This window comes from Drosophila mauritiana, chromosome 2L (genome assembly GCF_004382145.1).
Source record: "Drosophila mauritiana strain mau12 chromosome 2L, ASM438214v1, whole genome shotgun sequence".
Lineage (NCBI taxonomy): Eukaryota > Metazoa > Arthropoda > Insecta > Diptera > Drosophilidae > Drosophila > Drosophila mauritiana.
Window position 1 is genome coordinate 9,921,488 of NC_046667.1, and position 26,434 is coordinate 9,947,921.

The 26,434-nt window shown below is 41.8% G+C and overlaps 3 protein-coding genes across 8 annotated transcripts in view; 2 read left to right on the forward strand and 1 right to left on the reverse strand.

Moving 5' to 3' along the window:
* The window catches only part of LOC117147518, a 101,049-nt gene that overhangs the window by 70,674 nt on the left and 3,941 nt on the right, over window positions 1–26,434 (reverse strand). Inside the window, exon 2 of the mRNA XM_033314437.1 lies at window positions 1,259–2,168. Within this exon, the coding sequence (XP_033170328.1) occupies window positions 1,259–1,968 (710 nt within the window). The 5' untranslated portion in view covers window positions 1,969–2,168. The remainder of the gene's footprint in view (window positions 1–1,258; window positions 2,169–26,434) is intronic.
* LOC117147527 (cGMP-dependent protein kinase 1) lies at window positions 4,245–14,678 on the forward strand. 6 transcript variants are annotated; one of them, XM_033314451.1, is made up of 11 exons: window positions 4,245–4,512; window positions 6,120–6,571; window positions 9,644–9,715; window positions 10,011–10,955; window positions 11,929–12,086; window positions 12,189–12,472; window positions 12,554–12,723; window positions 12,790–13,028; window positions 13,091–13,411; window positions 13,481–13,712; window positions 13,916–14,678. In XM_033314451.1, the coding sequence occupies exons 2-11, from the start codon at window positions 6,467–6,469 to the stop codon at window positions 14,429–14,431; spliced, it is 3,042 nt and encodes a 1,013-aa protein (XP_033170342.1). In that variant the 5' UTR covers window positions 4,245–4,512; window positions 6,120–6,466; the 3' UTR covers window positions 14,432–14,678. The 6 variants fall into 6 exon arrangements, with proteins under 6 accessions (XP_033170342.1, XP_033170351.1, XP_033170359.1 ...); XM_033314460.1 differs by having other exon boundaries at window positions 6,210–6,571; XM_033314468.1 differs by having other exon boundaries at window positions 6,352–6,571.
* On the forward strand, window positions 24,958–26,387 carry LOC117147575 (aladin). The gene has a single exon (XM_033314524.1). The coding sequence runs from the start codon at window positions 25,020–25,022 to the stop codon at window positions 26,349–26,351; it is 1,332 nt and encodes a 443-aa protein (XP_033170415.1). The 5' UTR covers window positions 24,958–25,019; the 3' UTR covers window positions 26,352–26,387.

Here is a 26,434-nt window from a genome sequence, read left to right on the forward strand (position 1 = left end):
TTTGTTTAACGTTCTCTGGGGGTCATTGTGCGCTGTTCTATTTACATGTTAATTGCCTACAAATTTGACTTTATAATTGATTCTATAATTGAAAATATCGTATTTGTTTGCCACTGTTTTTGGGCGGATTCCCATTGAAATATTCGCTGCATCGCACAGCTCTTCAATTAATCAAGAAGCAGCACGAGTTGTCAAGGCTTTGTACCACAAACCCTCTCACGTCAAACTCAATTGCTGAGCTTATTCATAAAACCCACTACCTGGATTTTTGTCAGGGAAAATGCATCAAGCTTTCCCGCTTTTCTTTTGACTTTTGGCTGACTAGCGTGTGTATGTGCACACGTATGTATGCTGTGTACTTTTCTTTTCACTGACATGGGTTGCCTGCCGTCCATTGTTTCGGTTGTTCAGCCGTCCTCCGCTTTTCCGCCGGGGGAAATCCGGCCGGGTTTTTCGCTTGCTTTCGGGCTCCACTTATTGAAACATTACAAATGTATGGCTCCCACTTGGTTTTAGAATGGAGCCAGAGCGGCAGCCTTGAACCGATCCCGAATCCGAATCCAAAACCAAACCCAAAGCCAAAGCGAAAAGTACGAAAGATTGATGTGCGAGCAGTTAACAATTTCAACGGCTACCTGTCGGTGATTTCCATTGCCATGTATATGGATTTGTCTGAACAGAAGGGAGACTGAATTTTAAACCCATCTGAATCGGGCTCTCTGCCTTCCAACATTTTCACTTTCCCTTCGCCGTATTTTGAGTGTCCACATGGAGGAAGGTCGATGGGAGAGGAAAAAGTTTTGCCTTCGCTTAAATATGCTACATGTTCCGGACGCAGGTGCTCATGTCCACGGGGAAACCGGGCTGGATTGCTCGCGGAGTTCACATATATTTCAATTGCTTCAATCGTTTTTTTTTTTTAAGGAAAAACTGACTTTTGGCTGGCTGTAATCGGAATGTTTAAGATTGGTTGCAAATAAACTCAATGCAAGATTTATAAATTAAATTTGTATGAGTACCAATCAAGGCATATACATATATAAAAAAATTTTAAAAAAATTTAAAAAATTTCCAAATATTACTCATCCGCCATGTGGACCATCTTCAGTAAAAAGTAACAACTATCATTAAATTAGAATGGTTTTGAACCGTTTCTTGCTATTTAACTTCTACTACTTTTTTGAGTAAATTTTCAGATCTATTTAATAACTATACTTAAAAATGTTTAATTTTAAAACAAATTTGGAAACGAACTCACCTGTAATCTTCACTTGCGTAGCAATCTCCAAGGAATCTGCACTGCAGAGTGTTGCACTGGGTTGTCTTCACATCGTTCTGCACCTCGTAGGTAATGTTGAATCCATAGACATCCAGGAGGCGATCCAGGGCACGCAGGTGTGTACCATCCAGGGTGGCCATGGTGAAACGGATCTCCAGGTACTGGCTGTGGAACTGCACCCACGTGACCTGCGTGACGTCGTCCTCGGTGAGCGTGAAGACGCGGTGCGCTGGTACCTTAAAGTCATCCGAGTAGTACATGTACTCCGTGAACTTCAGCCCGCTGAGCACGTACAACTGGGTCAGGTACACAACAATGGACACATTCGCCTGGCCCTGCGGCGGCATATCGGACGCATCGATTATCCACACGCATTCGATGGGCGTGGCGAATCGGTGCGGGAAATTGGGCGTCTGAATGTTGCCATGGCGTGCCTTCAGCATTCCACCGCATCCTGGGCTGGACGAGGAATAGGAGGAGTGGCTGTGTCCGCCGGCGGCATGCTCTCCGCCGGCGAATGCGTTCAGCGCAAAGTGATTCTTGCCGGGCTGAAAGGGCGGCGGTGGCGGGAGCGGCACGGCGGGCAGTGAGAACTTCTGGTCTGCATCTGGAGGCATCTGGTGTGGCAGGACCGCCGGCAGCAGGAGCGTCAGCAGCCATATGGTCGCCGATGGCCGGACGAGGGTCATTGACTTGGCTTTGGCAGTTGGGGACCCGCTCTTAAGGATTTCCTTTACTTTTTTCCGTTCGGTCTCGGTTTTTTACGCCGCCAGCTAGCTTATCATTCGGCGAGGACATGAATTGGAATCCTGGCGGCTGCCACGGCCCAGTCACTCATTGACATTTGGCCCATTTTTCTGCCTTTTTTTTGGTTCCAACTGCGGCCCAGCTGCAAGCAGACAAAAAAAAGAGAGAGAGGGAAAAGATAAAGTCGAATTTTTAGTTAAAACCATTTTGACAGCTGTCGTTTGCATTTGAATAACTGCCGCTGGCTTTTCACGTTGACTCTCCGCTGTCAGCGTGAAAAAAGCAATTTGGAAATCCACTAAAACGCGAAGGAGCTCGAGAAGCGCATCAATCATGGCCTTCATGGGTGTCGTCGAGCGTGGCTGGTCATAAAACAAAAACACAAAGGGCGCCGCCTCTCCAAATTGTTTTCCCATATTTCAAGAGCCCACTTTCTTGCAGCCCCCACATATATTTTTTTCTTGAACAAAGCCATGCCCCAAAATCCGACGGGTTAATAAATGTATTCGGCACTCACAAGTGGTGGCTAGAAATGCAATCAAATCTAATCAAATTTAGAGTCTAATTCAAATGTATGTGCATGCAGCATGTGGCAGGGCAATGCAAACACAGACGGTTGTAATTAGGATGGGCTAATCGGATAAGTAAAAACTTGGCAGGCCAAATCAAAATGCGAATTGCCACAGAGCCACAGGCAAGTTGTCAACAATTCTGGCCAAATGCCGCTGCCTGGGAATTGGGATGCATAAATTATTCAGCATTCATAGAGTGCCATCTCAGTTTGGTTGTGCGAGTGTGTGTGTGTGTTTGTGTGGTTAATAAGATTATGCAATAGAACTTCCTGCGGGGACAGGAAATACCCGGGCAGATATATATTTTGGAATTTGTGCTCGAGTTTCGTTCGCTTCCTTCGACCAAATGAGTTTGCAGCGCTGACTTTAAAGCGATGCTCCTGCCAGGCTGACAAACTTCGACATCCGCATTCGCATCCGCGGCCACATCCGCAGTCTGCTGCGCGGCCTTCAAGATGAGGCTGGTGTGGGTGTGTGTGTGTGTATCTATGTGTGTTAACAAGTTTAATCAAACGACAATGTCGCCAGATACGTGCATACTTTTAGGCATATGGGCACGTAGAATCGCGGGCGCGCGGCAAAAATGTATTTTAGCACGAGTGGCAAGTCAAGTCGAGGGTGAAAATGAGTTCTACTTTCAAATTGCTTTAGTTACGCATTTAAGGCATAATGAATAAAAACTCCGCGAACTTTTCGCCCATCTCGAACGCCTCGAGAATTCTAATTTGTGACGCCAACTCTTGCCGCTTGTCACCACATTTGATTTACATATTTTTCGAAAGGTGAGAGCGTGACATCTCGTTTACCCTTTCGCCAAACTTTTGAGCGGCATTCTATTTAATATAAAGTTTGACTTCCGAGTGCCAAAACTTTTGTATGGCATACGAAATGGATTTATAATGACCACTTACTAATGAAAATGTTCAGAAATACCATTTTAATCAAAATAAAATTAATGCGGCAAAATAAATATAGTAAAAAACAAAACACATTAACTTTTATATTTGTAAACACAAATGCTGAAAATGAAAAGTATAAAAGTGGGTCATAAGGAATAAATATTTATAAAAAACACGTATTATTTTACTAAAGAAAATATAAAATTGGAAAACATGTTAAAACAGCACTGTTTAATACGCCAGATGTACAATGGAATACAAAGTGTAAATAGCATTGTTTAGTGATATATGGAAGTTTGATTAAATAGGTATTAAAGTGATTTTGCTGTAAAAATGTATGGCAATTTTTAAATATTTACTGCACTTCTTGCAGCCCCCATAAACGAATGGCAATGTTTAACTTTCGCCATAGGAAGCAGCTCGTTTGGGCCAGATAAGTTCGCTGGTATTTGCTTATTCCAATTACTCTTGGCCCTAAGCCCCCTTTTGGCCCACTTCCATGCGTGGGGCGGTGGGCCCGAAAAGAACGTCTCGCGTTAACAGTGACGCCTGGCATGCCCAACACTTCTCCATAGATAAGGCCACTAGGCAGGCACTTGAACTGAACTGATACCGATAAACATAAAGCCAGTTGGCCGATTCGGTCGCAGTCACCGTTGGCATCGCAGTCGCAGTCGCAGTTGGGGCGTCGAGCAAATTGCCAATTTAAATTGGCCGCGTTAAATTAGTCGAGTTATCAGCCTCCACGGCGGCAGGTGTGCGGAAGGTTTACGAATCCGGGCGGCAGTATTCACAATATCGCGTATACGCCAAGTGATTCAGCCGATGAATGGCCCTCGTGGAGCGGAAATTGTTACGTGCGAATTGTGTAAAATGAGCTGACCCCATCGGAAATGGAGTTTTTTGGGAAGTGAAGAGCCACGATTGGTCTTAAAAGCCCCTCCCCGCCCCACATTTCTATTACTGTGGTCATTTGACATGCCCGTTTTGCGTGCTCCACTCAAGTGGTTCGTTGGTTGGTTTTGAAAAGTGAAAAGATGTAGAATTTGTTGAGTTCTTATGGTGAATAAAAGTGAATGCGCAAGTTTGTGAATTTCACTTCCATGCTATTTGACAAATTGACAGTCAACAAATGTATCAATCATCTTGAAGTTCTTGATATTGATATCTAATCAAAAGATATGGCTGACAACTTCGTGGAAACATTTGAGTGTTTTATTCGCGAAAAAGTGTCTCGTGCGTCAGTCCATTTTAAACAATTTTAAAAAAATTACTGTGTTGGTCAGTTTTGGGTTTTTTTCTACTTCAAGTGACACACTTTTCGAAATGCCTTGTAAAGCTGACCAATTATGTGAACTTTACTCTGGCCATTAAATCTTATCGCAGCGCCGAAAATTCGTGGCTAACGTGCTAGCGAGCTATAAACCAAATCAAAACTGAAAAATAACAGAATCAGGCAATAGCTTCATTATAAAATGCAATGAAATGGCAACATTTAAGCCAGCAAAGAACAACAAATAAAGAAGCGAAGAGAAGTGTGCTGATAACTGCAAACGAAATGTCAATAAATTAATATAAATGAGTGACTCGTGACTGGCGGCTCCGCCGATTCATTCCGGCCTTTCTCTTGTCGCTATTGTTGATATAGCTGTTGCCATTACTTTGGCCAATGTTTCAGCGCGTTCTATGTACTATTTTGTACCATTTTGTACAATTTGATTTGTATTTCCCAAGCAAATCATGTGGAAACGAGCGCGCAACGGGCAGTTCTTTATTTTTCCAATGTTGTTCGGCGTTATCGACAAATCGTATAAGGAAATATAGCACAATTATTGGTTGATAAAACGCAGCTAGCTATAGGAGTGCTCGTATGTAAGGGGTATGTGATTTTTAAGGCACTGGCCTGAACTTGGTTAGTACCCCGAAGTTGGGGCTGTGATAATGGCGAAGCCCCCAAGCCAAGTATTGTTGGCATTCTTTGGGGCATTTGCCTTAGAGCTCTTGGCCAAACAATGAAATCCCCCCGCATAAATAGAAAACAATTAGGCATTTGGAGACGATAAGACCAAGAATGATAAAAGCCAGCAAGCATACTGTGTGACTCACAGCGTTTCTTGTTGGCCGTGAAACAAAAACCGACAAAATTGGTAGCAATTCGCTGTGAGCGGTAATTAAAGCAGCCAGTTGACGATGCGCATAATTTTTGAACTTTGAAACTTTTGTTCCACAAACAAATTTATCAGATGCAAAGCAAATGCTTCTCCCGGTTTTCTGGGACATTTGATAAACCGATGTGGTCAACTGGCATTCTGCGAGGTCCTTTGTTTTTGATGGCCAACTGAAAGCTGCGGATGGCTAACACAGTATCTGGCTCGTTGTCTTTTCACTGCGTACTTCGAGTTTTTGGCAATAGCATCCTAGATACTACTGGATTTAGTGCACTGCAAATAAAATCGGGTTTTATTGAGCTAGCTTGTCGAATCGGTATTACAGTCTTAGCCAAGTAGCTACAATGCGTTATTGCCTAATACATGTATTTAATCAAATGTAAAATCAAATTAAGTTTCCCGACATATCAGCGCACTTCTTTTAAGTTTCCTTAACCATTCGAAATGCGATAAGATAATTTGTGGAATAAAAAAGATATCGAACATTGGGCTTATCAATTTAAAGCCAATAAGTGTTATACTGACGAAGTAAATCGATTCGTAGACCAATCACAATCGAAGCATACATAATCCGCCACAATTGCAACCGAACACAACAAATTTATAGCCGCAATTAAATCCTTGGCCATAAATCAGGGAATATGGCCGGGGTAATGGTAATCAAAGTGTTTAACCCACACACGCAGCGAACGAGTTGAGATAAAAACCAAGTTGACAACGAATGCGACTAAGAGATTGGCCCGTATTAAAGATATTATTTAGACGGATACGGATACGGATACCTGGTGATTCCAGTGCAATATGGCCTGCTTTCCACGACTTTTCCATCATCGCAGCAAAAACAAATTCACGCCCGCCGAAGATGAGAACACCGATACGATACTCAACACACATGATAGTCCCGTGGTGAGTTCCGCTTTAGTACTTAGTATTTAGTATTACACTTGTCTGATAAGTCGACTGATAAGTTCATCAAGTGCTTAATTGAGTTAATCGGGGCGGCGAGAGAAAACCATAAATAACAGTGAATAAAATGGGACCATTTCGACGAAAGAGATACCCAATGCAGAGACTAGTCCAATAATTAAATATTATTTATTTGCTCTTAAAATTAGTTATTGCATTATATTACTAATTACTGCTCCTGTTCAAGCTGTACGTTAATCTATTATATATAGAAATTATTTGGAAACCCCTGATAACTCACTTTTATGGCACGTACCTTTATTATATGCAGTAAACAAATAAGAAATAAGGTAAACCCATGATATCACTTCCATTTCTGACCGATTGGAACATCCAAATCGAAGTATTAGTGCTTCATTATCTGATGATTTCATTTGCACTTTTATGATCGGAAATGACCTTGCGCTCCCTGAATAAACAGGGTATTGAATCACGATGAAATGTGTTTGGAGCGAAACCTAGTTTTGGTCTTATCGCGAATTTTGTGTCCATGACGTTCACTTTTTAACTGGCTTATCTTAAAAGCGGAAAAAAGTACAAACACCTGAGGGAAAAACACGAGTGCCGATGGCTGATTTCCCATTGGCTTTTGCATTGGGGAAGATAGTTTCAAAGCTCATTGAGGATTTTAATAGATATACAAGGAACTTTTTTTTTGTATAATCCAACCACTTTTGCAAAAACACTATATAAACAAATAACCTTTTTAATGAATGAATGATTTGGGATAGTATTCACGAGCTGGTCACATGCTACCCCACTACTTGTGCTAATACATCTATCTGCTAGGTACTCGACTATCTGCAATCTTGGCTTTTCATCAATAACAAACATTCTGCGACGAGTTGGCATTAGGTATGCAAAAATATGATAAGCATGCATATAAATAGATGTGGTTGGGATGCTGGATCCATCGCTGGAAGGATGGAGCTCATGCATAAATCCAGCAACCAGAGCATCTTGCAGCCGGAGCTTCAAATGACGTATAAATATGCAGGATCCGTCGGATGCGTAGCTATCTATGGAAACATCTGTATCTGTCGTATTTTTGTCACAGGAGGTGGATGAGCAGGAGGAGCAGGCGGAGGTGGAGCACTGACATGGTTCTAGGCTGAAATGAACGTGATTGCACGCACAACTTACACGTCACAGTAATTCTAAATAACTGCGAAATGTTTTTGGGGCCCTTGAACGGGGAGAGGGGCCAAGTGCCCCCGGGGAGGAATTCGTGAAATGACGCAGACTTTGGAGCCAGCGAGAAGAATCCTTTCAAGGCAGCCAGCGAAAAAAAAAAAAAAGAAAACTTCCCCTGCGAGTGCAGAAGCTACGTTATCGGGTGACTTTATCGGCTGAAAAGCAAAATTCGGGGCTTCCGTGGGAAAACGGAAAACCTGTCAAAATGCCGTCGTTTAGGTCGATTAGCATATCAAAGCAGATTCAACCAGGCGACTGGCAAATTGACACGAGTTTATTTATGCCCACACCAGGCCAAAACACGGGCTTGAATATTTCATTACACCCGTGCCAATTAAAGATGAGATGGATTTTCAGCTGAGTTAAGTTGGCAAACATTTCAGATACACTTAAAAAACACACCAAGAAAAAAGTGAGCAAAATAGTTTCATCATATAGTATAGATTACATCTATAGAAACAACTACTTTATTATATGATGAGCATTAAAAGTTGCTTACCATAGTTGTAATGACTTTGGAAAGGGTATACTAAGTATTTCGAGACTACCCCAATGTGAGCATAAAAAACCTTTTGAACTTCAACTTAAAATGAAACTGCAGTTCCCTATTTTACTACCCTTTAGTCACTTTCAATTAAAAATGCTAAAAAGCTGCAATAAATTCTAGGTAGCATTTTCAAAATAGAAATACTCAAAACGCGTAATAAATTCAACGAAATTATGACAGGCACAAGTCATAGCTGTCTGATCTATTTTCATTTCCAACATTTGTTGCGCAACAAAACAAAACAAAAAAAGCGAACATAAAATTACTTTTACGACACACAAGCAACCAACACCAGCAGTCGTGTCAAAAGTTTTCCATTTTTGAAGAGGTCACATGTCTGAAGTCGAAATGGAATAATAAGTTTGTAAATAAGAAATGGAAGCTCGTGAGATTCGCTCAAAAGCCCAGTTCATCGGCATCGTAAGCCGATCAATCTGGGCCAATTCACGGTGAATCCCTAACTGACGTGTTGAAAGGTCGAAAGGTCGAAAGGGGAACACAATGGACAGCTTTAGTGCGCACCGAGTGTAAAATGCCCCTTATGGAAAGCGGAAAATCACAATGGAATTGGCTATTATCGGCCTATTTGGGGGGCTTTAGCTGACAGCCCAGAAGTGGTCAGTTCGAAAGTACAAAATTATGTTCGGCATCAGATTGCTATTACGTAAACCGATATACGATCAAAATAAACAAGACACAAACACGAGGGCCAATAAATTTGGCCAGAGGGACAGGCGAGTTAATGAAAATTTAACATTGGTCATTAAAAACAAATAGATTAATTAATACTAAGTTCAAAAAATATATATTTCGTTTATGTGGAGAACGAAAACTAACGAAGAAAACTGTACTCAAAATATTGATATTTTTTAAAGTATTTTTTAAGTTTATAAAACAGAACTCAAAATATTGATATTTTTTAAAGTATTTTTGAGTTTATAAAACAGAACTCAACATTTTGATATTTTTTTAAGTATTTTGGACAGCCAAGCATATTTTTGTTAGCTAATTTAACTTGTATTTGTGCTGATTAAAATAAACAGATAGACAAATGCAGTTGTATTCAGGAGCATTTGTCACAGCAATATAACTATGAATATGTCATGAAAAGTAAATATTAGTGATAAGTGAGGCCAATCAAAAGGCTTTTGTTGATGATTTCAATGTTTGCATGGAACCAATAAAGCGTGTTCCAAAAACGTGGTTTGTTTAATATTAGTTTGTGCTTAAATTTGTTATAAATAAATTAGAAATGTATTGTTTTTTTTCAGCAAATTGGACAGTACATTCGTCGCGAGGAGAAGCCACTGTACTCGCCCATCGTTACTCCGAGTGCCAGTGAGGTGAGTATCCCAGTAACCAAAAACCAGAGCCCAGAGCCCAGAAACCTCGCACCTGCACTTTATGTACCTTCTCCACCTGTTTATTGGGACTCGACTAATATTTGCACACATGCTTGTATGTTTCTTATACTTTCAAACGATTCAAACGGTGGTGTACACAATAATATCGGCACAAAACACTTGTAAATATATATGTACACCCAACACACGACCACTTGGCAACACCTCCACCGAACTTTTGCACCGCTGTGTTTGTCTTGTTTGGCTGTTTTGGTGGATGCCATTGGTGCTTTAGGCCAAACTTCAGCGCCTCAGACAGCAGCCGCCCGGCTCACCGCCCGCACCCACCAGGTGGACCCTGCAGTCGGTTGCCGAAAATGGCAGCGCAAACAATGGCGTCCAGGAGCGGAAGTTCCGCTCCAACAAGGACAAACTGCAGGCGCAGGATGCATGCCCATCCGGCGGCAGTGCAATTAATGTCACACGCTCAAGTTCGAAATTAAAACCAGTCAAAGAGCGTCGGCCCACCGCCTTGCCCACCGAGGTGCCCAGCATCGAGATCGAGGATGTGCGGGATGCTGGAGATGGCAAGGATTCACTGGGGGAGCGGGTGGCGCTGCAGCCGGGTGCTAATGCACATGTCGATGTCGTCGATGGCGGCGGCAAGTCAAAACTCAAAGTGAATGTGAATGGCATAATTGATGAGGGCGTCGCCCACGACGATGACGATGACACACCCTCGAGCACCTCCATAGCCACAACACCTGTGACCGAGGGTCCTGTAAAGTTTTTCATTGGTCACACGCAGGAACTAAGCGCCCAGCAAACGGATGACACCTTGTCCTGCCAGAGTAGCGATGCCAACAACAACAACAGCAGCAGCAGCAGTGCCGCCAAACTGACAAATGGCGTCCTGCCACAGGAGCAACCGGAACGGGAACAGGACAGGAAACAGGATTCCAGGGGGAACCAGCTAGCACTCCAGGCTCCGCCCCGCGCCAAGAGCTCCAGCAACGTGTCACTCAATTATCTGGCCAAGAGCCAGACGGACAGCCAGCGTCGCCGACGTGTGTCCACGATGCCCGATATTAACATACCGCCAGCACCGCCGTTGCCTCCGGAACTCCTCGTCCCCGGAACGCCGCTCCATCTGCGCAAGAAACGGAGCGTGGAGCGACCGCAGCAGCAGGAGCAGGAGCAGCAGCAGCAGGAGATCCAGCAGGATGCTACGAATAGTCAAGTAAGTAATGAGGTGGCTTGCCAAATGACATCACCGGCAAACTGGCCAGAACTCTGCGGTTCTTCCGGAATAGAAGTGCTCGAGGTTGTGCCACATCTATAGACTAGATGGGGGGGAGTGGTAGGGAAGTAGGAAGTGACCTTTTCCACCTACTTGATCCTTGATAGATGCATCATTTCTGAATAATATTGGCTTGCATACGAATGGTTAGACTGAATAGATATACTAATTAATCACAATTATTATTAAATAGACACAAATTTTGAATAATTGCGTTAATTGAGGGAAAAAGTTAACGAGCTTAGCTGCAGATTTTGTTTAATAATAATTTGTAAAATTGTCACTAAAGTAAAAACTTCGCAGTTACCTTCAATTGTAGCTAGTTATGCAAACTGGGAAAACCAATAACTGCGTTTGGCATTGAGTACATTCAAACTTGCATTCACTGACATCCTGTGAGTGTGTCTAACTGTCGGAAAGCTACACTCCATTTACTGTTTGATGCAACTTTCGTGTGGGGGTTCCACACACATCCCCTCCCCTCCTCCCCCTGACCTTTTATTGCCCCAGGACTCAAGTGGGGGAGACCGAAACATGGAACAGCTGCTTGCAATTGAGCCGTGCACAGCCCAGCACACTTGTGAAAACAAGTTAAACGTTAATTGTTCGCCAACAGACACGAATCGCAAACTTTTTGGCCACCGAAAGAGCCGTTCCCTCGGCTTCCAGGGAGCCGTTCCATGGACAGCCTGTGGCTAATAGGTGCTTAGATAGCTCCATTCCGAAGGAGTATGTTGCTCCAGTACCGCAATAACGCTGCTTAACGTTTACATTCAGGAGTACCTTTGTTTCCAGCCCTCCAAACATCTTCTACCTATTTTTATTCAAGCAAATGCCATTTCTTACGTTACTCTTATCATTTGCACTATCTAATTCCTTTTTTTTCGGCAATTTCACACACAAACACCAAAAGGATCAAATGGCAGGAGCAGAGGAGGGCGGCGAGAGTCACAAGTCCAGCGATTCCTCGACACCGAAAACCCATCGCGTGGAAGGTGGCCTCATCTATGTCCGTCCCAATTTTCCCATTCAGGGCGACATTGAAATCGAATCTATTGCAAAGGACGAAGGGTGAGTAACATCACCACAGCAGGATGGTGTCCAATGCCGAATTAGAGACAAGCAAACAAACAAACAATCCGCTGATTATTACCCAATGTATCCGATCCACAGCACACGCAATCTCATACGAACGGCCATTGAGCGCAATGATTTCCTCAATAATCTAATGGACAAGGAGCGCAAGGAGATGGTTATCAATGCAATGGCCCCGGCCAGCTACAGGAAGCACAGCCTCATCATCCGGGAGCACGAGGAGGGTTCGGAGATATATGTCTCAGCCGAGGGCCAGTACGATGTCATCCGTGGTGGCCAACTGGTGGCCAGCTTTGGACCGGCCACCGTGTTCGGCGAGCTGGCCATTCTCTACAATGCTCCACGTCAGGCGTCCGTAGAGGGTAAGTACTCAAGTTTGGGAAAACCAAAACCAAAAGCAAAAAAAAAGGATGGTATATAAATCAGAGTGTCCTTATTCTCAGCTGCCACCGATGCACGCGTTTGGAAAATCGCACGCGAAACCTTCCGGGCCATCATGCAAATCTCGGGGTCCAGGGAGCGCGAGGAGAACCTTCAGTTCCTGCGCTCCGCTCCATTCCTGCAGGAGTTCGACCAGAGTTTGCTGCTCAAAGTCGTGGATCTTCTGCAGCGGGTAATCCATTATCATAGCTATCGCTTCCATGCCACCACCAACTTAGTTGCTCCTATTGTATTGCAGAAATTCTACGAGACCGACAGCTGTATTGTCCGCGAAGGTGAGCTGGGCAACGAGTTCTACATCATCCGTTGCGGAACTGTGACCATAAAGAAGCGGGACGACCAGCAGCAGGAGCAGATTGTGGCGAATCGAAAGCGAGGTGACTACTTCGGGGAGCAGGCACTGCTCAATGCGGATGTGCGACAGGCCAGTGTCTATGCGGATGCACCGGGCACCGAGGTCCTCATGCTGGACAGAGAGTGAGTTAGAAACAGGATACCCTGTCTCATATACGTTCTATATTACTTTCCTTAATTTTCAGAGCCTTCATTAGCTATTTGGGAACCATAAAGCAGCTGCGCGAGAAGCCCAGTAGTCAACGCAACGATACGAGTGGTCGATCCAGCAACAAATCCCTGGAGTTCGACAACGAGTACTCCCAGGTGGCCATCTCGGAGCTGAAGAAGATAGCCACGCTGGGCTGCGGCGCCTTTGGACGTGTGGATCTGGTGGCCTACAACCAGCAGGCGTTGGCCCTGAAGATCATCAAGAAAATCGAGGTGGTCAAGCAAGATCAAATAGAGCACGTTTACAACGAGAAGAACGTTATGATCAAGTGCCGCCAATCGCCCTTCATAGTACAGTGCGTCGTAACTCAAGCTCTTGACTCCGTCGAGATATAAATAAAGTAATTTGTTATATTTTATTTCAGACTGTATCGCACGTACCGCAATGACAAATACGTTTACTTCCTAATGGAGGCCTGCATGGGCGGTGATGTATGGACGGTGATGTCAAAGCGCCAGTACTTCGATGAGAAGACCGCCAAATTTATAGCGGGCTGTGTCGTCGAGGCCTTCGACTATTTGCACTCCCACCACTTCATCTACAGGGACTTGAAGCCAGAGAATCTGATGCTGGGCACCGATGGCTATTGCAAACTGGTATTTATGTGCTTACTAGTAGTAAAATAACTACCAATTTAGTTTAAAACTAAAAGTAACGTTTGAAATAGTGTATAAAAGTATGAAACCCTTGGCAAACCTTAAGAAATAAAGTGGAGCTTTATACTCAACTTTATATGGATTTTACAACCTTTAAAGATCTAAAAGTATTAGAAATAACACAAATATTTATTCTCTTCCAGGTCGATTTTGGATTCGCCAAATTTGTGCGACAAAATGAGAAGACCAACACATTTGCTGGTACACCGGAGTACGTGGCACCTGAGATAATCCTGGATCGAGGACACGATCGTGCCGTCGACTATTGGGCACTGGGAATTCTGGTATATGAACTTCTGGTTGGCAAAACGCCCTTCAGGGGCGTTAACCAGATCAAGATCTATCAGCAAATCCTCAGCGGCATCGATGTCATCCACATGCCATCGCGCATACCCAAATCCGCACAGCACCTAGTGCGGCATCTCTGCAAGCAACTTCCGGCGGAAAGACTGGGATATCAGCGCAAGGGAATCGCGGATATCAAGCGGCATAGTTGGTTCGAAAGTCTCGACTGGCAGAGACTGAAACTGAAGCAATTGCCATCGCCCATCAAAAGACCTTTGAAGAGTTGGACCGACTTGCAATATTTTGGTCCTTCGGGCGTTGAGAACGACTATGAGCCACCGGAGGAACTGAGCGGATGGGATAAAGACTTTTAAAGGCTTCAGCAGAAGTGGATTTTGTAAAGTTTCGGATATTAGTTAGTAGGATAAGAGATATTGTTCCTGAATGTTGGAACTCTTACCACGCAGCAGCCATTACAAACTCGTTTTAATTACTAGCTTCGAAAATACTTAAGTCTGTACCCCCAATTGTTACTTATTCTTTACTAGAGTTGTACGTTTTTTAGATAAAATACTTTATAAGTAGACAGTAAACATGAACAATTATATCAACCATTTATATAAGGACCCTAAAGAGAATTCTTTGGCTAATTCTTTCTTTCTTTTCATACATTTGACAACATGTTTGCCCTGAAACTCAAAATTGAATGCTCGGGTAGCTGTGCAAAGAGGTTTATTTGTATTCGTAGTATCAATTAGAACCACAAACTAGTTTTCTTTCCCTTTAACCAAAGCAAACAAATTCAATTTAACCGCTTCACTCGATTCTTTGCTTGCCAAATGCAATTCCCGGAAAGTAAGGATATATGAGGCCACTTTGTCTCTAACAGGTGAAAACTGGAGGACAAACTGTGGGTCCCTCAGTTGGCCAACATAACTTATTACGACATCCCTGTCTTGTTTTGTAACATAATAGTCGTTATCATCGCCATCAATATCAATGTGGCTCCATTCCGTTGTCCTGGATACATCATCATTTGTGTGGGGTTTCCATCACGCAAAATGCGCTTATTGTTTTCCCGGTGACCTATTAGAGTCTTTAGTTATATTTAAGGACCTTTCACAAGGATTGCTTATGAGTGCTATATGGATCGAAGTCAAATACATTTGTGTACGAAAGCCCTGTAGATACCACTACTATTAGACACCTAATGAAAAGCTTTCTGTACAACTAATGAGCTAATAAGAAAACACTTTCTTTAATCTTAATAGACCATGTTTAATCAATGGTTACCCAGAAACTCCTTTTAAGAAAATCGATTGAAATCCGAACGAGCGGATGCCAAGCAATTCAATTTGAGCTACGAGTATGGAAAGTTGAAATAAGCTAAGAAGCAATCGTGCATGGCGACCAACATGGTTAATCAATAATTTAGTATGCTGCGAAATGGTCAAAGGACGAAAAGTTGGGATCCTTGGAGCGCCGGCTCCTTTTTCGCCGTAGACATTCGCACTCATTTAACAATTTTACGCTTCGTTTAAGAGCCGTAAGAGGGATTGGCTGGGACCAGTAAAGAGTTCTTTGATTCCCGGGAATTCTCTATATTATCATTTTTTCCCCACTTTTTTTTTCTTCTGTGGGCCCAAAGTTTGTGGGCAAATAAAAAGGCATTTGCATGGCTTTCTTAGTTAACCTTTCTGCACCTTTCTCGACAGTCGGCAGCGCCATCATTTGATGCTGTGGAAAAACTAAGCGGCGGTTTTCCCTACCATTTTCCACGGCGCTGCCGGCTGAGCGCGCACAGTTTTCCCAACGGAAATGATGACATTTCGTCTAACTTTGTCGCCGCGCTGTGCAGTCGCATAGAAATTGTGCGGAGGTGTCGAAGAAATGGCACATTCCATAATGGGGACAGTTGCGAAAATGAAAATTTTCACTTTTCCACGCGATGGCAGGCGGAAATTGTTGAAATGTTTCCCACTTCCTGGCGCTTCTTATTCGACTCTCCGCTTTTTCGTGCCACAAAATTGAAATTGTGGCCAAATGTTTTCGCCAACGGTTTTATTGATTTCCCCTTCACATACATATATACGAATTTTATTCGACGGAAGGAAGGTAGCAAAATGTTATTATCAATTATCGTTTATTATTGCGGGGCATTTTTTCGCTTCGTCGATTATATTTTCTTTCATTTCCTTAAAGTTGTTTGTGTCTTATTTATTTAATGGGGCCATGTACATCTCAGATCAATGGTGTTTTTCAACAGAAGATTCGGTGGAATATTGTATGGAATTGTGCAATTGAAATCTGTTATGTCTAGCCAATGGATTATTTTTGTAAGCCCTTAAAATAGCTGCGCAGTCTGCCATTTTAATGCATTGTTTATTATCGGATTTTTCAAATGACTTCAACCATCCGAGCAAATTGCCAAAACCGTTGCTACCAAAATAAATAAACATATGACATGTTTTGCCCATCTTGCGTAATGTTGTTTAGTCAACTTTTTTTTACAAGCTAAAGATTGTGTATATAAAAGGAAAAGTTTAAGCCCTTAAAAAAACAAAGGGGTTTGGGTATCTAATATATATGCATGGCAATACAAGTCGACAGCTGCCGAGCAAATTTATATTGCTCAAACAGGAGCGAATTTATGAAAGTCCCTCCAGAATCCGTCCATACAAATGCAAATTGTACGGGCTTTAAGGAAAAATTAGACCCTAATGAATGTAACTATTGCTTACTTTTTACACACCATCTGCCCAGAAAGGACTATCTCGAGTCTAGCTGCAGGCGAGGCATATCTTGTGTACTTTTTTTTGAAAAGGGATATCTGATAATCAAATCGGATAGGGGTAATGCTTATTATGATAAGGCTGCTGCTTCAAGGTCAACAGAGAACATAAACTCCAGTTGGGTTGACCAAAAATCATGCAAGAGACAACACTCATCATTGGACCCCAATCCTTTTGTGAGAACAAAACAAATCAGCACTAGCATTTTACCATTTTCCGTTTATAAACTATCCATCCAGTTCCCAAATGAACCGACTCGTTGACCATTTTCCGTTCACAAACATGGACAAACGTCGCACTTACCATGTAGTGATCACCCTGGGTGCAATTAGGATTTGAGTGTTCAATAAAGATTTACAAAGACCTCAATATTCACACAGTTGAGTCACAAATTGGGAGACATACAAGTCGGTATAGTGACAGATTACTGAGCCATAGCAGTCTTCTTGCAAGACGTCTCATCCCCGCTCGACCTCTAAGAAGACTTAAACGGCAAGGCTTCGCCAAGACAATTGGGCAGCAGTAAAAACTCTTCATTTATGTTCCTACTCCACTTATTTTATTTTATAGTGTTTGGTAATTGATAAGAATACTTCTCCACACTGTGATGTTAAGATACAATATTATGATGTACGGATTCTTCACTTAATAAATATTAATAAAAAAAAAAAAAAAAATAAAGATTTACACAAAGGCTGGCCATTTTGCCCGCCCACAGGCCAATATGGTACTGGTCAACTGGACTGGTCAGCTGGATGACTGGTCAACTGGACTAGTGGTCAACTAGTCTCCCAGGGAACCGAGGAGTTTGGTACGTGCGTTCCGAACCAAATAAGCTTTAAAATGTTGCCAATCGAATGGCAATGCAAAAGTTGGCCAGCACGTGTGGAGTCGGTAACAAGAGTAGCAATTATATGGGAGCAGGAGGAGCAGGGACACCCACTTCCATCGACCCACTTTCGATCCAATCTAATCAGCTTCGGTCGAAAGGAATCTGTTTACAATATTGACAATTTTGTTTCGGCTGCCAGACCTCAAACTAGAGATTGTGTTGAATCAAAAAGTTTCTTTTTATGCAGGGCCAAAAAAGTTACATTTGCATATTTTTCTTTCTTTTATTTTTTGGCGAGGCACTGGGCCCTTTTTTTCCAAGATGCCTCTTGCTGTTGGCCAATTTGTGGCCCAAAGTGGAGCTACTTGCAGAGTTAGGACCTTGCCACATAAACACTTCTCTGCTGAATGCTATGAATAAATAATGAACTATGTCCTGCCAGCGCTGGCGAAAGTGATGGTCCTTGTGTTGCATACTTTTAGGACAATAGGCTCATGCAATATTTGTGTGCCATTTAAGACTCACTTCTCTTGCATTTAGTCCCAACCGATTCCTGATGCTTAAGTATTAAATACCAATAAATCAGGGGACATAAAAAATCAGCAAAAATATGATATCTATGCAAAGGCAAACATATGTTTACATTTGTTCAAGCCAAAATCACATTACGAAATCAAATTATGTTATTTTCATGCGCAGCCCGAAAGTATGCAAATATTTGCTAAGCCCAAACATTTGATGCGCCACTCGACGACATACGGAATTCAGCCAGGCTACACCAACAATGAGGTAGCCGGGCAAAAAGGTCGTTAGATTGTTAACAAGTTCATAAAAAGACGCTGGCAAACGGCACACACACACCATGCACACACACATACACAATTATAGGTGGGTGTTGAGGGGGCAGGACGAGCAGCCCAGCAAGGACTACTGCCTAAATACTACGAGTATACGACGCGTCTCGTTGCGTATTTACAGAGCACTTTTTCCGTTTCTGCTGCTGCTGCCAGCAACAACAATCAGCAGCAACAGAAATGCAAACAAATGTGCACTGAAAAAAATCACACTGAGTTGTGCAAGCAAAGCAGATTCAATGATTCTATAAGATGGAAAAATTTCACTAGTGTTAGGTAATTAAATTAAATAAATTTAAAACAGTTTGGCTTAGGTAACATTGCTCATTTGGCTTTATAAAAACTTAATTCAAATAATAAAATAATAATAAACAAGGTGTCTAAAAGTATGCACTATAAAACTAAAAAAAGTATTAAAGTATATAAAGCCACTTCATTTATAATAAATTTAACATATGAAATATGAGTCTTTTACAACCATTTGTAGTGCTTTACACCTACTTTGCCTGCTCATTGCATACTTTTAGACACCTTTTACAAGCAAGAAGCCCACTTCAATCCCTTTATTTCTCCCAGTGCATATCCGCTGAGTAGGTAAGAGGTCAGGGAGACTATGAATATAAGCATGGGTGTGCTGAACCGAACTGAGCACGAAGAGCTCCTGCGGTTGTTTGCATTGGGCAATTGATGTTTATTATTTCTGGGGGCGAATGGAGGATGCTTTTGGAGGATCGGCGCCGGCGACAAAAGCTGGTGTCCCCCTTTTCGCTGGCCCCCTTGTTTGCCATCCATCGCCAATTTGCTGCGTGTTGCCTACTACTTTGCGTGCAACAGTTAAAGTTGCATGTGTGCATTGGCCTAAAGCAAATTAAAGTGGCATGAATGCGGCATGCAGATGCATTGCCAATTGCCGATTCCAATTGCAGTGCGAAAAGCCTCTTAAAAAAAAAGAGGCAGCGACAAATTCCGGGGCAACGCCGGCAGCGTTTTAGCCTTATTTAATAAACAGTTTGGCGGCCTGCAATTAGGCCCAGTTGGAAACCACAATTGAAATCTCTTTAAATTTACTGCCACCTCGGCGACAAACCATTCGATTCTGGCTGCGAAAGTGGAATATGGTTTGGCAAATTAATTAAACACGATTAAATATGGCATTATAAATTATTTGCCTTTTTGCGCAAATGGCTTTTTTTAAGTTCGTGCAAGTATTTGCTTTTATTAGCTTTGGATTATGATTAATTTACCAATAAAAATTCTAATTAATGATCCATTGTTCGTGCTGGCATAAAAAGCTCTTAATTTACGTTTTTTTTTCCTTTTGCCAATATGACCACATGTTTACTTATGCGCATGAAAATTTGTTTTTAAAATTCCTTTAACTGTGTTTTTTTTACTTTTTGCAACGAGTTTAATATTAAATTCTAAGAGCACGCTTTTAAGTCGTCGCACAATTGAAAAGGATAAAGTTTTAATTAAACAGAAAATATTTGTACAGTATTTATGGAAGGAATGGCAGTAAAACCCGAATATTGAATTATTTAGTGAGAAGCAGCGGGACGCACAAGTGTTAATAATTGAAACATTCTCGCCGCGGCACAAAAGTTTTTCACCGAGAAAAACTTGTAAAACAAATAGGCGGTGAAACTTTCTTCTGCGCTGCGGCCAATTAATAATAAATCGCGAATCCAAAAAGGGGAAGGGGACTCAAAATCAAGGTCTAGCAAACTAATGATGCGCCTCATTTGAGCGCCCAAAAAGCAAACGGCAGGGTCGACCACGTGTAACAACAAATTACCGCCACAGAAGCGAAAAACTTCCTTCGCATCCTAGATAGCGCCAGCAGCCAAAAAGGTGAAAGGTTAAAGGTTACGCCAGGTAAAACGGTTGCCAAAACTTGAGAGAAGGGTCGTTTTCGGTGCGATTGTTGCGGACTTAGCGCTTGATTAAGCGCCATCACCCCACTGCCCCCCTTACCAACTGCTGATTGATAAGGTAAATTGGTGTTGGGATTGTTTTATGCATTCTGCAGACCGAAAAGTTTTTCCTTGGCCCATGCAAATTGTATCGGTTTGTATGAGATGTGCGATTTTTAATTAAAGCAACCGTCATTTCATATCCCTGTGATGGGTTGGATGTTTATTTATCGCAAGAAAAAAATAAAAATACAAAGGGAGCAGCAAACTTTATTCATATTTGAGTTTCAGTTTCCTCAACGCATTTTTCTCTCTTTTTTTTTAAGCAATCAGACATTGTGAAAGCCTTCTCGTGCAGACATATCCACATATCGTAAGTATAATTAAGTTAATTTCAACAAGCTTTTTTCATTCTGTAGGAAAATGCGTATGAAAACGCTTCCTGCGGCATAATTATATTTTCTAATTGAGTTACCGCTGACATGGAGTGCGGGAAAATTTTGAAACAGAGCGCAGCAGCAGAAGTGAGATTGCCTTTGGCAATTTGTAAGCCACATTTGCTCGGCTCCCTCGTCCTGCGTCCTGCGTCCTCGTCCTTGCCGCCTGGCAATCTGGCTGGGTGCTGTCCTGTTTTTCCTGCCGCGTCCTTTACAATTCGCTGAGTTTGCTAATAAATTATTGTATGCCCGTCAAACTTTGGGCGCATAAAAAAGCAGTAGGCAATGCTTTATGTCGGTTATGCGTATTTCCTCTGATTTATGCCCAATGCACGAAAAGTGGTCCAAGTCATAATTTATGCTTGAGCTGCGGCATTTGCCATTTGCCGCCATTTGCTGAAAACAGAACACAAAATCACTCCATGCATTTGGATAATTGGTGGATTTTATTGCCACAGACAATAATGTGGCGGCACATGAACTATTCCCATATAATTCACTAAAAATATCTCATTTCAGAAGCCTCTTACATCGGGATCGTTGACTCTGAAAAGCAGCTCAACTCCTTTGACTTCCGTCTAGTTTTCCGTGCTTCATGCATAATTAGAGCACCATGTCTGCTTAAATGAATAAATTTATGCCATGAATCCCAATCCTTGAAACTCATTTACTATATGTCTATGGGTATTCATAACAGGTCGCATCTATGAAGTTGCCTGCGAGCTTGCTTAATTGCAGGTCTATTTATGTTACGTGGAAAAAAGTTGCCCTGAAGGACATTTTGGAAACAATTTATCAAAATAATGAGGGTAGTTCAGCTAACTCGGCTTCAAGGAGTTATTTTGCTGCACTGCATCATCAATCTGAATCAACAAACGGAAATGTGGGATATATACTTTTGCATATGAAGTTAAAATCTATTGAATTTATGTGTAACTCCCTGATTATTAAGCTTACCTTTTCTGAGCTATTACAACTGTTTTTTGAAAGGATAAATTTATCGATTAATAGCAACTAAGCTCCCTAGAAGCCAATCGATAAATGCTAGTACCCATATCATAGTCATGATTTACAACTATTGAAATTCGTTCACACACTAATATCCGATGAAATTCAGAATGCACAGGCAGAGGGCTAATTAAAACACTTAATTTGCGGCTAAAAGCTCGTCTTTTGCACGGCAGAGAATCCTTGGCGAAACCCCATAGTTACATACCTCATTGGGTGTTTATTGAAATTTATGGCGCGTTTGGCTCCGGTTTAACCAAGTTGAGTACTTTATAGGTTCGGCAATATTCGGAATTTATGGCTTAGCTTAATGGCCAATGTCGGCACTCAAATGGGATTAAATCGTATGCAGCAGTGGTGGATGGTGGCGCATTCGGCACTAATAAACTGAATAAGTGCGCTCGCTTTTGCATTAAGAAAATTATGCAACCGTATAAGTACAAAGTACGAATTTTGCAGCTCATTGTTAAAGGAATCTCTGCTAGTTGTTAAATGTGAAAGACATTTTCACTTAACATGCGGCATTTCGAATATCAGGCCAAATTAAAACCACAATTGAAAACAAAAATTAATTTTAATTATGCATTTATTGCGCCGTGTGCTCAACTGATTATATTAAAAATTAATTCAATTTAAAGCTGGACAGCTTAATACCCTTTACGATGCATTTTCACATAATATCAATTAACACATACCGCGTACTACAAGTGTTAAATGTACACGCGTATTTCGTTGATTCAATCGAAGGTCCTGCCATAATTCAAAAAGGGTATATACCACTAAGTCCAGCTGGCTTACGACTCTGCCCTTGACGTTAATTGCCTATTAATTTGCAGCACAATTCCGGGAATTCTATAATTCAATGAAATTGAATGCTCAGTTGCAAAGTGTCAAGTGGACGGCAAAAGGGCGAAATCCAAATGGAGTTGCGGAAATGCATGTTTTACGGAAAATCCACTCGACACTCGCCGATAAAATGGGGCCAAGGGATGGGGATGGACATACAGATGGAGATAGGGGGGCCAAAAGCCGATGATAGCAGGCTACTAAATCAATAAAATGGTCAAGCAGTTGGCGCATAAGTCGAAAACATAAACACATAAACTGCTCGCCCATAAAAGGGAGATTCCATTTCATTGGTAAACAAAGGAATTCCCCACCAAAAAAAGGAAAAAAAATTACCAAACAATCGTATGCGGGCAAAAGTGACCCCTGGCTTTTGTTAGTCCTGCTGAGCTTTTATTTTGTTATGCTGGCTGCTGTTTAAAAAGCCAAATAAAAGATATATCTCCCTTTGTCCGATCCCCCAAGAGCTGTCCAGATAATGCGCCCATGAGTTGGCGAGATGGAAGGCTGTCCAAAATCAATTTCAGCCGAGAAGAAAGGCCCACATTTCGTTAGCCAACTAAATTGTAGATTCATGACATCCAATTTCTACGGTAGCAGCCAAACCCATGTTAATACACCTTGAAATAGTCCCAGTGGACATAGAAATCAAATGTGCGTGATGAATATCGTAATAATGTGAAAAACGATGGAAATATTTATTCCATAACCATTCTTAAAGAACCCATTTCAATTACATATTTATATATCTCAAGATAATCCCAGTTAACTTAAAAAAAACAAATGTGCGTGATGAATTTCAAGTTGTTTTAAAGTTAAACGGTCAATTTAGTAACGATGGAAATTAAATTATTTTTTTTTCCATTTTTATTCCAATTTCTAGAAACCAAACTTATCTTAAGATAGCATATACCTAAAAAACCACTTGTGCGCGATGAATTTAAAAACTTGTGAAAAAGTCAAACGGTCAGTTTAGTAACGATGGAAATTAACCCGCAGAGTCTATTTATTTTTTTTCCATTTTTATTTCAATTTCTAGAAACCATATCTTAAGATAGCATATACCTAAAAAACCAATTGTGCGTGATGAATTTAAAAACTTGTTAAAAGGGCAATGGGCGTAGTAACGATGGAAATTAACCCGCAGAGTAAGATACACACTATTTTACTTAGTTTCCTTTCAATTTTTACGCTTCACTTGAAGCTTTTGCCACATTTCTCTGTGGGATTTTTCCTTTCCAACTTTTTTGTTATTTTTTTATGTTGACAAGACAATTTGCCAGATACATAGCATCATGTAACATAAAACGTCAGTAGCACATATGTATGTACGTACGTATGTATGTGTGTACATATATATATAAGAAATAAAATATTAATGCCTTTGATCAAAGCGAAGCATACCGTAAAACTTGCGAATTATTCCGTGCATACAAGCGCCCAAAAAGGAAAAAGTTTTATTTTGTTTGTCTGTTTGTTGGCCCAAAAGTCAATTTATGGTTTTCCACCCGCATAATTTCGTTTCATTTTCAGTTGGCCTATTTTTTTTTTGGTTCATACAAGTGAATTATGCGAAAATCGTGTATATTTGTTAAGGTTCATTTCAGAGGTTTTACATTTCGTTTTGTTTAAACAAAGGATACGATTAAATTATTTTACCCATTAAATTTTTTTTTTTTTTTTAATTCGCGCTGACAGACACACGTCAAATTTTTACAAGCCGCCTGACAATAAAACAATGAATCGAAAATTATTTGTTTGACTCGCTTATGCTAAATAAATCGGAAATTATTATGAGTAGATTAAATTTTGGTCTGCATAATATTAAAGCGTTTATTTAAATTCCTCATACCCCCCATTCCTTGGAAACACAGGGTTGCATGAAAGGCATCTATCGGCGTATTTTTAGAAAATACCTAGAGCATGCCGAGGGAAAATAAAACATATTTTTATATCGCCGTTTTGGGATGAGAGGCTGAGAGGTAAACTGCTGACAGCGCTGACCAGAAACTGCATCGCCAAAGCCATTTATCAAAACTAATAGCCGCCAAGATAAAGCCTGAAAAAGTGGAAAACGATGGGCGAAAGTAAAGCCATTAGGTGGAATGCAACCAGAAATAAGAAAGGCAAACTAGCATCGATAAAAATGAAATGGAAGTATCGGTAGCAGTAGCTTCCTTTTGGAAGATATAGTAAGCTAGAAGTTTTCCAACATTCACTTGATCTCAAGGTATTAAAATATATTAAAAAGCAGAAATTAAATAAACCCAAAGAAGTAGAATGGAACCATCAAATATAGCGTTTCCTGAAGGAAACGCTCCAATTTGCAATAATCAACAGCCAAGACGTGTTCATTTTGAAAGGAACAACGCAGATATAGGCAATCAAACTGAACAGTTGCTCGATTTACTATGGTACTTGGCCAACGAGTGTTGGCAATGGTTTCGCCAAAAACTTGACCAACTCAAGAGACTCTGTTTTCGTCCGAAATGCAACATCGATCCGGAGGTTCTGGACAGGATTAGCCAAACACGGGGCTGGAAAACCTCAGCCATCCGATTTGTGGAGTTCCATCCGAACAACTCGTTGATGGCATTTCTAACCAACGATGATGTGGTTCTGATCTCCAACACGAATGGTGATTGGCCCACAGAAATTCAATCCGTCAATCAGAAGGACACCACTTGTGTCGCCTTTCGTCCTTGGTCGCAAACTTGTGAATTGGCCGTGGGTTGTGCAGACGGGATATGTTTGTGGTGGGACAGTCGGCGTCTCCTCAATGCCAATCCAAATATTCGACATATGATGGGCACTCATCAATTGCAAGTCCTGGAGGATAAAGGGCACAACTATGTGACTTCGATGCAATGGAATGAAGATGGCACCATTCTGGTTACAGCCGCATTGGGCTCATCACACATCATGCTCTGGAAGCCGGACTGCCAGCAGAAGATGCGTTTGATATCGAATCCGGAGAGCGTAGGCTCCTTCTCCCTGCTGCGATTCAGTCCCGATTTCCAGGAGCTTTTCTGCGCCTCCTGCCATGCTGGCGCCAGTCTTTGTCAACTGAATAGCTCGGATTGGAAGTTGAAACAGATCATTGGGCAGCAACGCATTCAAACGGCCGTCTGGACAACGTGCGGCTCCATTTTGCTCTTTGGGTGTTACGGCAGCACTCGGGTCTACTCATGTTCCAGCGATGGGGAGGACAGTGTCTTCCTACGCCCCCAGTCCCAGTGGCGCGTTCAGTTGATAATGGATCTGCAGAATGTGACCACCTTTGCTGGCCAGCAACGGTGCTGCGGTGAGCCGCAGTGCCTCGCCATGGACCCACTGGGCATCTTCATGGCCAGCATCTTCAAGGAGCAGTCCTTCGTGCTGCTCTCGATTCTGAATACAACGCGGTGGGGTACTGTGAAACTGCTGCCAGTGGAATTCATTGATTGCGATATGTCTATGGATGGTGACCAATATCCAGCTTACATTGCCTTTGGCGTTCTCGAAGGAGAAATCAGAATGTTGATGATCGCCTGGAACAGCGGGTACATTCAGCGATATGACATCAGAGCGCGGTGTTTCGAAGAAGCCAAGTGGGCTTTCAGTAAAATATAAATGTACTAATAATAAAACTTTATTCGAATGCACCATTTTGCAAGGCGAGCTATTAAATTCCCATGCTCCCACTTGAATATTCA